The following is a 13,891-nucleotide window of genomic DNA, read 5'->3' as shown; positions in this document are numbered from 1 at the left end:
CTCTGATACGTGGCACAACTAGCTTCACAAATGTTGCCTACATTTTTCAAAGTCTTATTCCATTTTACAAGTCTATTTGTTTTTTGGCTTTCTTTTAAGCTGAAGATCCATTTTATAAGGCTCATTTTGTCATAACAAACACACTAAAGTTAGGTTGTCTGTTTACATGTAAATGTCTTCTGTTAACAGATAAGTACTACTTTGTAATTGCTTAACTTTATATTAGTGAAATTATCTTTTCTCGGGCACGCTTTTCTCAAGACGTAGGTAATATTACACTGGGTTATCAAACCTTTTGTCTCTTTCTACTATCATTAATATTTGTTTCATTCCTTATGATTGGTCTTGTTGTAACATTGTGTGTGGTTTGTAACAATCTGTATTAGATTAGACTTCTTATTTGTGTTAGATTGAACTTCTTTCAATGTCTAGATAAAAAATGTGGTTATGAAGTTGAACGCTTTTCTTTAAAGAAAATGAAAATCATTGGGCTAGAAATCAAACACATTTTTACAAAAGCCAAATTTCTATCAATCCTAATTTACCAAAACATTCAAATGGAAAATAAATTTTATTTGATGAGACTTAAACAAAGTGTCTATACAAACTACTCAAATTCTCCACCTTTAACTATACTTTTATTAAATAATTTTTTTTTTTTTTTTTAAAAAAAACCATACTCTTATCGTATAGAGGTGTCTTTAGTCTTTGAATCCATAATTTCTTTTTTCTTTTGAAAAATTTGAATCCTTAATTTGCTCCCACAATTATTTAGGGATATAAATACAAATAATTTTTTTTAAAAAAATGGTACAACATAAGGAAACAAAAAGAACGTTAAGAACAAAACAAATACAAGTAGCTAATTACTATAAATAATTGAGCTATATCTATTACGCATAATATATATTATAGTTGTTACTCCTAATTCTACTCCCTTAAATGGCGGGTCAACGAAAGGCTCATCCGAGCTTATTTTAACATCAGATAGTTAGTGGAGTTTTTTATATATATATATATATATATTAATAAATGTGTAGTGGAAAATCGAATATATGATCTTAATATCAATAATACAAGTTTTATGACAGTATAATTATGCTTATATTGGAAATTAATAACTAGAGTTTAAAAGAAGACTTTTTTTTTTAAAAAAAAAAGATACAATATTAATGGTTTTTTACATCTAATCAAATGTAAAATTGTTCAATAAAGTATAAGGTCACCATAATGTCATTGACAATTTTGCACAGTTGGATATGATTATTAAAAAAATATGTTTGCCTTCTAATAACTATTAAGTATGCCAACATATGATACATCAACATAATTCAATTGAAATTAATCATGTACAATTAATGAAGATGTCAAAGATTCGAATCCTTCACTTATATATATTCAACTAAAAAGAAGACTATTGGATTCGTACAACTTTAAAGTATTTTATTATAGTTACTTATATATATATATACTATTTAATTGTACAAAACTGTATGTCACGTTGTAGTAATCCCTTCGAACGATTTTTAATGGAAGTGATGAATCCACTCGTGTAAACTAACCAAACCCAACATTCAATATTCTATCTCGATGATAATTACACAATCCATAATTCTAAAATAAAAGTAATTAGTTTATGGCATTGAGATGATCCATTAGAACCCCAACACACCCCATTTATAAAAGGGTTGATTATCTCAACCTTCACTACACAACTTACTTCCTCACTTTGGAACTACTTTTGTTTAACTAATAATATATATCTCTCTATTTAGAAATATGGGTGAGGGAAGGGGCAGTGCAGCTGTAAGCATAGTGATGGCTTGCTTGTTGTTGCTCCAATATTGTTTCCTACATGGTTAGAGTCATTTTTAAATGATTACAACTACTTCTGTAATATTTTTTTAATATATACGAGATCGAGAGGTCGATAGATGCATTTAGATATTTCAACTAGATTGACACATTCTTAGCACTATCATCATTATTCGGTTCAAAAGGATATCATTTTTAAAATCACTCTAAATTACATTTTTAATCACTCAAAATTATTTACAATAAATTTTACACTTTTAAATACAATTTTGTATCATTAAAATTAATTTTAAATAATTAAAAACATGTTTCAAAGTGATTTTAAAAATGGTAAGAGTGATTTTAACCATTTTAAAATCACTCAATTATGTCCTCCTTCTCTCGATCTCTGTCTATGTTGTTATTGGGAAATGATAAGTTAAATTGCATATTTACCACTCGCTCGTCCGTGTGACTTAACTTTTAAGGTTCATATCTTACATTTCTAAAATTTTTATACTGTGTTAGTGTTTTATTCCAACTTTCAATTTTTTGTATTCAGTGATGTATTCAGTGAACCACAATTATAAAAAATATCATCATGTAAATCTAGAAACTTTTACACATTAAGTTATATTTAGAATATATTTTTAAGTGTTTAATTTAAAAATATATTTTGAAAGAAATTGAAATATTTGATAACCACTCAAAATAGATTTTCAAGTGTATTTAATCAATTTTTATCAAAAGTGTTTAAATAAAAATGATTATTTAAAAAAAATACTTTCTTCACAAGTCAATCCAAACGAGTCCTAAATTTTAATATAAAATCGGTTGAATATTTTGTCAATCTTCTAGATGTATTATACACACAGTATTAAAAACTTTGAAGGCTTTTTAGACATTTTTGTTATATAGTTTAAAATTTGTTTAGACATTGTACACATCTTCTTCGTGTTTCTTGCTAAAAAAATAGTTTAAATTTTATTGAGAACAAGTAATAGAAGATAATACTGAAGTTATAATAATTTAACCAAGCTAGTCTCTAGTTAAATGATTTAGAAGGAAATAAATGAAACATTACTCAAAAGAAGATGCTACAAAAATATTTAGTATATAAATGTTTGAGCCGTATCGGCAATTGTGTTTCTAAGGGCACGTTTGATTCACGAGTTTTTCATGGAATTTTATATTGACATTTAATATCCTTTTTGTTTCATAAAATTTCAATTTTTATAATTTAGGATATTATTATCCAGGGAATTTCAAAACTCATATGACATGGGTTTTTTAATATCCCGCAAAAGTGTGAAATTTTTTATGTTTGGGAGACAACAAGTAAAAATATAACTAACTTAATTAATTAATTAATATCAATTACTCATTATTAATATTTTTAATTAATTATTAAATATAAATATATTAATTAGATTTAATAAATTTCAACTAATATTTTAATCATTAATATTTTATGTTATCTAAACTATTCACATCCACCACCACCACTTTCATTTAATTAATTTTAGTAATTAATTTAAATTAATTAATTAATTATGTTTAATAAAAATTTAATATAAAAGTATTCATTTATTTTTATTTTTATTGATTAAATAATGTTAAATTTATTTGATGACTAGAATAATTGGTCTCTTGTATTTAATTAAGTAAATATTTAATTTTGGTTTCTCTTTACAAAATTGGTAAAATGAATATATATATTTAACTTCCAGACATTAATTATCCTGTATATCCAAACACATATATTAATTATCTCAGACATTTTAGACATTCAAATCTCAGATATTTAATATATATATACCCATGAAATAATATCTGTGATCCAAATGAGCTCTTAGTGAAACAATGATATAAGCATTTAGGAAAGAAAGTAAAATTGCTGAAAATATTTACAAACAATAGCAAAATATCATAATCAATCGTAGTCGATCTGCGATGAACCACGATAGACTACTATCTGTGTCTACCATGACATAAATAGACACAGATAGTAGTCTATCATGATCTATCGCAGATAGCCAGTAACTTTTGCTGTATTGTAAATGTTTTTGTTCATTTTTCTATACTTGTTATTAATAATAATAATAATTATTAAAAAAAAAAAAAAAGCATCTAATATGTAAATGGAAGAACTTCCCTTTAAAAATATTTGTGTGGTTTTGTGACAGTATTCAACTATAGGCCTGTGGCACACAATGTGGTGGCTGTCAACAAAATGGGTTACAATAGATGCATAACTCCAAGGGGTTCCAAAGTTTTTCAAACAGGAAAAGATCAAATCAAGCTTGTGAAGGGACAAAACTTCTTCATTTGCAATCTCCCTGGCCACTGCCAAACTGGAATGAAGATTGCCATTACTGCAATTTAATTAAGAAAAATACCTATATATATATATATATATAGATCAAACTTTAAATGGGTTAAGTTAATTAATTTCAAATGTGTGTACATTTGAAATTATTGCTTAATGGTATTAAAACTTGGTATGTATAAGCCTTTTGCTTCTCTCTAGCTACTATCTTTAAATGCTTTGTTGTGAGTGTGCAAATAATAGTGTTGTGAAGACCTTTTTCTTAATCTTTTGTGGAGAATTAACTTTAAATTTGTCAAATTATATTTAGGTTTTTGGTATTTTTATGAGGTGTAAAAGAAATTTTGCATCCCATATTTTCTAAGCAAAAGCTTTTGTGTTTGGAATAAAATACATTTTCACGTGCTTAATTTAAACAATAAATCATTTGAAAAAAAATTGGAATGTTTGACAACCACTCAAAATAGTTTCTCAAATATATTTTAATCAATTTTTATCAAAAGTGTTTAAATAAAAATAAATTTTTTTAAAACATTTTTCTCTCAAATCAATCCAATTGGGCTTATAGTTTATGAGGTTTAGAAGATTTCATCTCAAAATAAATTAATTCAAAGAGGAGAAATTCATATGTCTTATAAAGATGATTGTGAGGTTATTTCATTTTTTCTATGTGAGATCCTCAATATATCCCTTCAAGATTCTTAAGTAGGTCGAATTCCAAACTTTTTTTTAACTAAATATTCGTTTGAGCATCATCATATTAGATAAACATGAGGTTTCTTCTCAAAATTAACTCTATAAATTTTTTCACAAGACCATAATAATTGGCCCTGTTTACTACTTCTCCACTCACAATTAATTAGTGGGAAAAAAATCATATTCTTGAACCATTAAAATTTAGGTAGATCACAACATGTTAATATGATTATAGTTTAGGTTAGAATGCATTAAATCTATTATCTAGCACTCTGAAAATCTAAATTATATATGCATTATATGTTATTTATGGTTTTGGGTCTAGATTAGAGATGTGTCATATATAAATCTTATCATGTATTATATGATATTCCCCTCTAAAAATAAAACTGCTCTCTTCTTCTACCTGTGGGTGTAGCCAACACATTGTTAATAAACAAGGTATATCTTTGTGTCGTTCTTTATTTCATGTTTTTGTTTGTCGATTTTATTTCTGTCATAACAGTTTACTACATAAAAGAGCAATGTTATATAAAGTTCAGTCTTTCAAGCACCATTTGCAACATTCATATTCGTGGGAATATTTTAGACTTGTCATTTATAGTCACGAATATTATCATGTTGATCTCCTCATGAAAAAAAAAAAGTTTTGTATCATTCGTCAAATACGATAACACCACTAACCAATTCACACACACGTGATTGGGTACAATCGACATATCATGAAATTTTCTCTCATGTAGTCATGTTCTCTTTATCAAACATGCTTAAAGAAGCTAAACCAAACGTAGTTCAACTGACATATGAATGTGTATACGATCAAAAGGTCTGTGATTCAAATCTCCTAACATCCTAAAAGCAAGTTATGCCAAATTGATCTTCCTTTTTTATTCAACATTATTGACATTTTTTTTAGCTTTTGCATTCTCAATTAAAACAACGTCAATTCCCCAAAATTAATGGCAAAACTAAATCATTCAACTTGGTTTTTTATCATACATCCTTTGATGATTTTCCTTCATATGTGAACTTAAAAAATCAGGTTTTTTTTTTTTCTTTTTTATGATCATGAGATAGCTTGTACATGTTAATGAATCTATTATTTGACCTGAGATGAGATCTTGAGCCTAAACCCTCAAAGTCTTTGAAACTCATGCGTATAAAAAGGTAAATGGAGAAGTTTTGAGGTCATGAGGTTGAGCCGATTACTTAAATGCGTAAATAAATCATTGATCCTGTATAAAAAGAAATATTTGTATGAATTTGGGTGATTATTTGAGATCTGTGCAGTTCAGATAATTGTCCGATAATTTTTTTTTTTACTATGTACTAAATGAAGTGTAGTTTAAGCTACTCTTAATCGTTGTCCTATAAATTTAAAATTCCACCCCAGACAAGATACAAAGCATAATTGTACTCCAACTTATTAGAGAAGCTTCTTTTTTATGTGGTAAAACATCCCTAATTATACTTGAATCACAAATTATATATATATACATATATAAACACCACAACAAAATAGAATTATTTCATCCAATAAATGAAGTTGTAGAGTTTTTCAACAACCTTCTCATCCTATATTGTCCCACACACCATAGATATGTCATCATTATCATTTCATTTACCATGTGGCTAGTAATTTTGTAAAATATAATCTAAAATTGATTTAGCTTTCAAAAGAAAACTTCATTTTAATATATTTATACCTGTCAAAATTTCTCCATTAACCTAATCTACTTTTGATACTCATTAAAATAAAAAAGTGTAAATAATAAATTAGTATTTTCTTAATGTCTTCAAACATACAAAATATTGAAATTGTGAGTTTGGCAGAAGGTAGAAACTTTTGAAATATTTGGCACATACATATACACACACACACATATATATATATATATGTATATAGTGGGTTGTTGAGTCAATTTCATTTAGAACATTCCTTTAAGAGGGATAATTCAAATCAATGAATCCTTATTTGTCAAAATCACCTACTCATAATTTGTTTAAACAGTCAAAAGAAACTAGCAATTAAATGTAAAAGGAATAGAGTGTGAAAGGAATGTCAACTGATGAGTGTAAATTTACCAAACTTGAAACAATTTTTATTTTTATTTTTTTTATCAAACACTGATTAGAATTAATTAATCCATATATGACCCATTATTTTGAATTAGGGGTACATCCAGCAAAGTCTACAACATTAGAACTATAAAAGGACACTATAATAAACTTGATTCCATAACAAAGAGAGATAATAAGAAATGGGTGAGGGAAGAGGTGATTCATTAATGGTGGGGAGATTGGTGTTTTGTTTGTTGTTGCTACAACAATTAGAGATGGGTTATGCAGCCATTTACACTGTTGGAGATGAGCTTGGATGGACCTTTAATGTCTCCTCTTGGCCTATTGGAAAGAACTTTCATGCTGGGGATATTCTTGGTTCTTTTCTCTCTCTTTATATTCACATTTGTTTTATTTTATTGCTTATAGATCTCTTTTCACGATGTTATGAAAATTTCGATTCAATCATTAGGTTGATATTTAACATATAAATGTAGAAGCATTCATAAAAATATATGACATGTTAACAAAACATCATAGCTCTACGTGAACTTGATTTATTTAGGTCTTTCTATATGTTGTCGTTTAGTAGATAAGAACATTAATACTAGCTTAAAAGTTGATGGGTTAATCTCTACTTCTATGATTGTTAAGCTAAAAAAGAAACATCTATATACTCTTATGTCAGCCTCATCGACGAGCTCGAAGTCCAAAAGTTGCCCTAAGTTTTTCAGGCTTGATTCAATCTTGACCCAAAGTCAATGTTTGACTAGTCTAACTCAGCTAGCCCAACACATCTATTCATTACATTGAATATGAATTAACATTTCGAAAATCGAGCCGGCCAATTTAGGCTATATTTGAATCAGTCCTTCAAGTTGGCCTATTGAACTTATCATAAGGCCTACCCAATTATGTAGGTATATATATTGGTACCATTTATGATATTTTATGTATTAAAAAAAATAATCTTTTTAATATTATTTTTTAAATATATCTAGATATATCATAGTCTTTAGTTAACCTATAATATTCTAAAACGGGTAAGAAGTAATACAAATTTTTAAGAAATATTAAAAATTCAAATAAAACTTAATAATATTAACAGTTATATTAAGGAAAAGTTATAGAAATGCAAAATAAATTTAATAAAAAAATAGAAAGTTAATAAATTTTAGTAATAATTCATTAGAAAAATCTATAAAATATATAGTTCAACCGAATTTTGGTCCAAACGTTGATCCAATAAGTCAAACTCAAGGGTTTGGACTATGAACTTGACCGTTAAAGATTGGACTGGCTCAATTCAAGCCTAAACAATATTTTAGACATTTGAACTTGATCCAAATTCTAGAACTAAGTTGAGTCGAGTCAGTCCAATGATAAAGATGGCTCTTGTGTTTGTCCTCAGACTTTATTTTTTCAAACCTAACATTATTTGACTTATAATTACACTTTGGGTTTCAAATTTTATTTAATTAGATATATAATTGTTGTGTAATAAACGAACTAAAGATATTCTAGGAAAATCAATCGCTTACGAACCTGATAGATTTATGTCCACATTTTGGCATTTTTTTGTGCTAAATAATTCATAGAAAATTAATGTGATAAATCGTTTTCCATATGAAATTTAAGACTTCATTGATGATTGAAACCAATTTTGTTTTTGAACTTACTTATGCATGGTTCTCACCTTTCTCTAAAAACCCATTTGAATTGAAATACAATTTTAGAAAACATAATTAAGTCTTTAAAAACTATGATTTTGTTTTGTAATGTTTTTGTTTTTTAAAATTTAGTCTACAAACACTACTTTCTCCTCTAAATATCTTTTTTTTTATCTACTTTTTACCAATTGTTTAAAAAACTAAGTCAAAATTTGAAAACTAAAATAATAGCTTATTAAATGTTACTTTTATTTTTTGAATTTGACTAAGAATTCAACCATTGTATTTAAGAAATATGCAAATCATTGTAAGATATAAAAAGAAAATAGACTTAATTTTTAAAAACCAAAACAAAAAAATTACCGGACGACGTCTATATTTTTTTACTTTTCAAATTAAACTTGCTTGATTTTTTAAAATGTTTATAAAATGTAAGTAATAACAAAGCATGAGAACTATATCTTGAAATAGTATTTATAAGTTAAAGTTTTCAAAATAGAAGATTAAAAAAAAAAAGGATATATAATTATTGAATTTCCCCTATAGGACTAAAATAAAAGGATATGTCATGCGTCAGCATTGTTTTAAGAGAGTATCAATGGAGAGTTCATTGATATTTATGAAAATCAATTTAAGAGAATATGACGCTACAGTGGAGAGTAGTAAAAAATTTTGTAATAAATATAGTATTAAAGCTAAGCATTGTTTGGTATGTTTAATGCAGCATTCAACTACACCCCATCAGCACACAATGTGGTAGTTGTTGACAAAGTGGGTTACAATTGGTGTTTGATTAATCCAATAGAAGCCACTGTTCATCATTCAGGAAAGGATCAAATCAAGCTTGTTGAAGGCATGAATTATTTAATCTGCAGCCTCCCTGGGCATTGCCAAATGGGAATGAAACTTGCCATTACCGCTACTTAATCTTACTTAAAAGGAGTTTCAAAACTTCATATTTAACCTTCCTTATGTTTGATCAAACTTATTATGAGTTTGATCTGCCAATTATGCTACAATAAACTTAATTATTCATGTTTTGTCTTTTTATGTTATGTAATAAATTGGACTTGATTATTCTTCTAATCGTCTTTTTTCGTGATTATTCTTTCTTATGTATTGCACTTAACGGACATGCTTTCCAACTTTTCGATGATGTATATGTTTTTCACATGCATCTCTAATAAAGTCGTATATTTCATTAAGAATTTGATTACTAGGTACTATTATATTCTTTCCCTCCTTGAATTTACTTAAGTTATTTTACTAACAATTAGCCTTAGATTGTTACTCTGGGATAACATATGATTGAGAAAAAAATATATTTATAATAATACATAAAATCATATTTTTTATATAAGGAAGAAAACACACACATAATTATACATTTATCGGACATAATGTGTTTCTCTCTTAAATAAAGCTAAATTATATAGAAAATACCTTTCCAAAGGTTTTGTAATTTTAAAAGTTCAATGATACTTTTAAATTAAGAAAAAAAAAATCTAATATCTTTAGGATCGTTTGGATCGTAGATATTGCTTCATGGGTATAGATATTAAATGTTTAGAATTTAAATATTTGGGACAATTAACGTATATATTTGGATTTGCAGAATAATTAGTGTATGGAAGTTAAATAAATGTGATCAATTTTTTCAATTTTGTATATAGAAACTAAAAATAAATAATTATTTAATCAAATGTAAGGTAGTAAGTAATGTGTAATAATTAAATTTAATTATTTAATCTATTTTTGTATTTATTAATTATTTAATCATTTAAAATACCAATAAATGAATATTTTTAAATTAAACATTATTTAAATTATTTTATTCATTTAGGAAAAATAATTAAATAAATATTAATTAGTTAGAATACTAGTAATTAATAATAAAATTTTATGTTAAATAGTGAAGATAACATAAAATATTAATAATAAATATATTAGTTGAAATTTATTAAGTCTAAATAATATATTTATATTTCTTAATTAATTAAATTTAATGTTAATAATTAATTAATATTAATTTATTAATTAATCAGACTTTAGACATCCTGTAAAACAAATACAGATATTAAAAGTCTGTCTCAAATCTCGTGACAATATTTGTGAAACAAACATGCCTTATTTTTTTTCATTTCCCTAATTTATAACCGTAAGATTACTCTATTTTAAACGTTTTTTAACTTTTGTTTTGGTTACCAAATAATTCTAAAGAGTTCACTACTATATATATATATATATATATATATTTGGTTACCAAAGTTTCAATTTTGAGGAAAACTTATAGTGGGGTTTGTTTTAATGGTTGGGATTGAATGGGTTGGACATCTTGAGTCCAACACTTGTTTGGAAAAATCTAGGAAACTTTGGTTTCCTATACCCTTTTTCCATTGGTTTGAATAGTAAACACTATTCAAACCCATGAGTTACCCTTTTTTTTTTCTTTTTTTCTTTTTTTAATTTAGTTTAGGAAGTTCTTCGACCAACTTCTGAACATCATCTCTAGTGAACATCGTTGGCCAACTCCGACTGTCGTCGACTAACCTCTGGCCACCAACTCCGGTGTCCCCCTATCGACAAAGATTTTTTTTCTAAGTCATTCCAAATAGGCCCTTAATTTAATTAAATAATATTTTTTAAAGTACACATTTTTTTTATCTGTTTCTTATTTCTTTTGGAGTTATTTAAATTATTATTATTATTATTAGATTATCTTTTTTTATCCTCTCTTCACTTCTTTTTTTAAAATTAATATTCTCTTCATTTTAGGAGATTTCATTTATTTTCTATTTTTTCTATGTGAAACTCGATCACTTATCTATTGAGATCTCAAGTATATGTCGAATATACTGGTGATATAGTGGAAAATGTAAATATACATCAAATATATTATTTGGCGTATAATGTATTGTTCGTGCACTTATCAAATTTACACTGGTTTATTTATAGAAAATTCAAACATATAGTGTTATATATATATATATATACAAATATACCCCATTTTCTTCTTCAAAACTTTTCATCGATTCTTGCTTTCATTTATGATGACAACAATTTTCAGATTTTTAGAGATATTTCAGATTTCAGATATAATCTCTTAAAATAAAACGTTTTGGAAATTTCTAAATAGCAAGAAACTTTCCTTATGTGTTGAGAGCTAAAAAAAAGTAAATTAGGCCACATTTTGTGTAAAATAGCTCATTAGATTACAATTGTATAATTAGGTATATTTATTTAGGCTTATATGTATAGAAAGCTCTAATTTAATTTAACATTTTCATTTTTTTCCATGGGTCAATTTAACAAGCTTGAAAATTTAGAATTCTTTTTAAACATAAAGAATTAAAATGTTGGTAATAACTTAGCGCCAAATAAAAATCAATACTCAAAATTTATGATTTTTTTTATTTTTCAAACGTAATTTGATAAAAAAAAATAATATAAATTTTTAAAATTGAATTTAAGGCTAAAATTCTAGTTTATTTCAATTTGAAGTTAGTATGTTATGGTAAAAAAAATTGATCATTTTCAAATTAGTTAAAGTGACAAAAGTCTATGAAATTTTATCTTAGAACCTAGTAAAATTAAAATACCAAATTATTAAAATAATAAATTAAATAAAATTATAAATTTAGTCACATCTTTATTTCAAAATTTTAAAAAAATATATTCTTCTAAATTTTTTTACTAAAATAATTAAGATGACAAGTTTGAATTAATCTAAAATCTAATCACTGATTAAATACAAGAAAATATTTTACAAACTCAAGATCTATAAATCTATACTTCATTCCCAGACTTTCTAAGTCTGCACTCTAAGCACAGGCTTTTTAAACCTAAACTTCCAAAGGTTGCAGTCTAAGCACAGTTTTCTTAAACCATGTTACCTAAACCTCCCAACATAACTCTCAGGTTTAAGATTCTAAACCTACATACCAAGCGCCCCTGTAGTGTGTACGCTTGCATTGGCCTACAAACTTTTTATTTCTAAAAGGTTTTCAATTATGGAAATGTGTTTTCAGTCAATCGGATATTACTCTTTCACTGAAATAAGGGTTAACAATACATAAGGTCCTAATAAATACCTTGTATTATATTTACATCCAACTTTTTTTGTTATTTATAAAGAATGTCTAAGTGAACTTCTTAATTACACAAATATTAGGTTCTATTACCTTTTTGTCCTCAACCTACAATCAAACACGTATTTTAAAAAAGAAAACTCAAAGGTCGTTCACTGAACCCATTTAGGTGTTTTGTAATGCTCGACCTTGGCCTTGGTTGAGGTTGTGAGCATTTTAGTATGGGCCAAGATCCAAGTCAATTCTTTTTTCTATGTCCAGTTTGATCATAAGTTGTCACTTTCAGCCTTAATTTTGTTATGACAATGTTCTTGACTTTGTTGTTTTTCTTTCTATTAGATGTTGATTATATTCTTCAACCCATAATTTTGATTAATTTTGAAATTAATAATCAACACAAAGTTTTAAGTATAATAATAATTTGACTCTTTTTTTATTTTTTTTTTATTTTTAGGAATGGTGTTAGGTACATTGGTTTTTGTCTAAAAATAAAAGTTATTTTTGGGAGACGGCAGAGAATACTTACATATATATATATATATATATATATATATATATATATATAATATTCTTTTTTGGGCATTCCAGAGCATATTTTTTTAAAAAAAAAAATACATTCCAGAGCATACTTAAAAGGCAATTACTGTAATTAATTTGGGACAACGAACATATTATTTTTTCTAAGTCAACTATTTTACACATTTTCAATATTGACCATTACCCTAAAGGCAACGTGCTAACGTCTATTAAAGTCATTGGGCCAATTCCTAGGGCAACCATTTTCTAAATAAATAAACCATTTTTCACTCGTTGACTTCGATTGAGTTTTTTTTTTTTTTTTTTTAATGACTTCATATGAGTTTTGACATTGAAAATGTTTATTTAACTAAATTCAGGAAAATGATCGATTTTAGCCCATTTCGTGAGAAAGCTAGCAATCAAATGAAGTTGATGAACATACTACAAAATTATAGGCTTAGTTTGGAGTTATTGGAACTTTCAAAATAACTATCGATAACTTTGCTTTTAGAAAAATCAATCATAAAATAAAATAAATTAGCATTTGATAAATTTTACTTTTTAAACTTGAAAATCTAAGCTTTAGAGTTTGCTACGTAAATCTTACATAAATAATGATTAAATAGATTCACTATCATGGTATAATTCTTTTTTTTTTTTTATGAAAATTTATATTTTTAAATATTTGTTTAAAATGTCATATTATAGGTATGCTTTCAACTTAAATTTATATT

At 26.1% G+C, this 13,891-nt stretch overlaps 1 protein-coding gene and 1 pseudogene across 2 annotated transcripts; both read left to right on the top strand.

The window, feature by feature from the left end:
• The first annotated feature begins 1,671 nt into the window (after nt 1-1,671).
• On the top strand, nt 1,672-4,319 carry LOC120070298 (basic blue protein pseudogene; annotated as a pseudogene). Its single transcript, XR_016529320.1, has 2 exons — nt 1,672-1,858; nt 3,963-4,319. The product of XR_016529320.1 is annotated as a basic blue protein pseudogene (transcript).
• Nucleotides 4,320-7,053: 2,734 nt separating this feature from the next.
• LOC120068674 (basic blue protein-like) lies at nt 7,054-9,636 on the top strand. Its single transcript, XM_039020425.2, has 2 exons — nt 7,054-7,258; nt 9,275-9,636. Exons 1-2 carry the CDS (start codon nt 7,081-7,083, stop codon nt 9,475-9,477), a joined length of 381 nt encoding a protein of 126 aa, XP_038876353.1. The 5' UTR covers nt 7,054-7,080; the 3' UTR covers nt 9,478-9,636.
• Nucleotides 9,637-13,891: the final 4,255 nt, after the last annotated feature.

Source organism: Benincasa hispida, chromosome 1 (genome assembly GCF_027475165.1).
Source record: "Benincasa hispida cultivar pf3 chromosome 1, pf3_genome.v1.1, whole genome shotgun sequence".
Taxonomy (NCBI): Eukaryota; Viridiplantae; Streptophyta; class Magnoliopsida; order Cucurbitales; family Cucurbitaceae; genus Benincasa; species Benincasa hispida.
The sequence above is the reverse complement of the archived record's forward strand: the minus strand, read 5'-3'. Positions and strand labels throughout refer to the sequence as shown.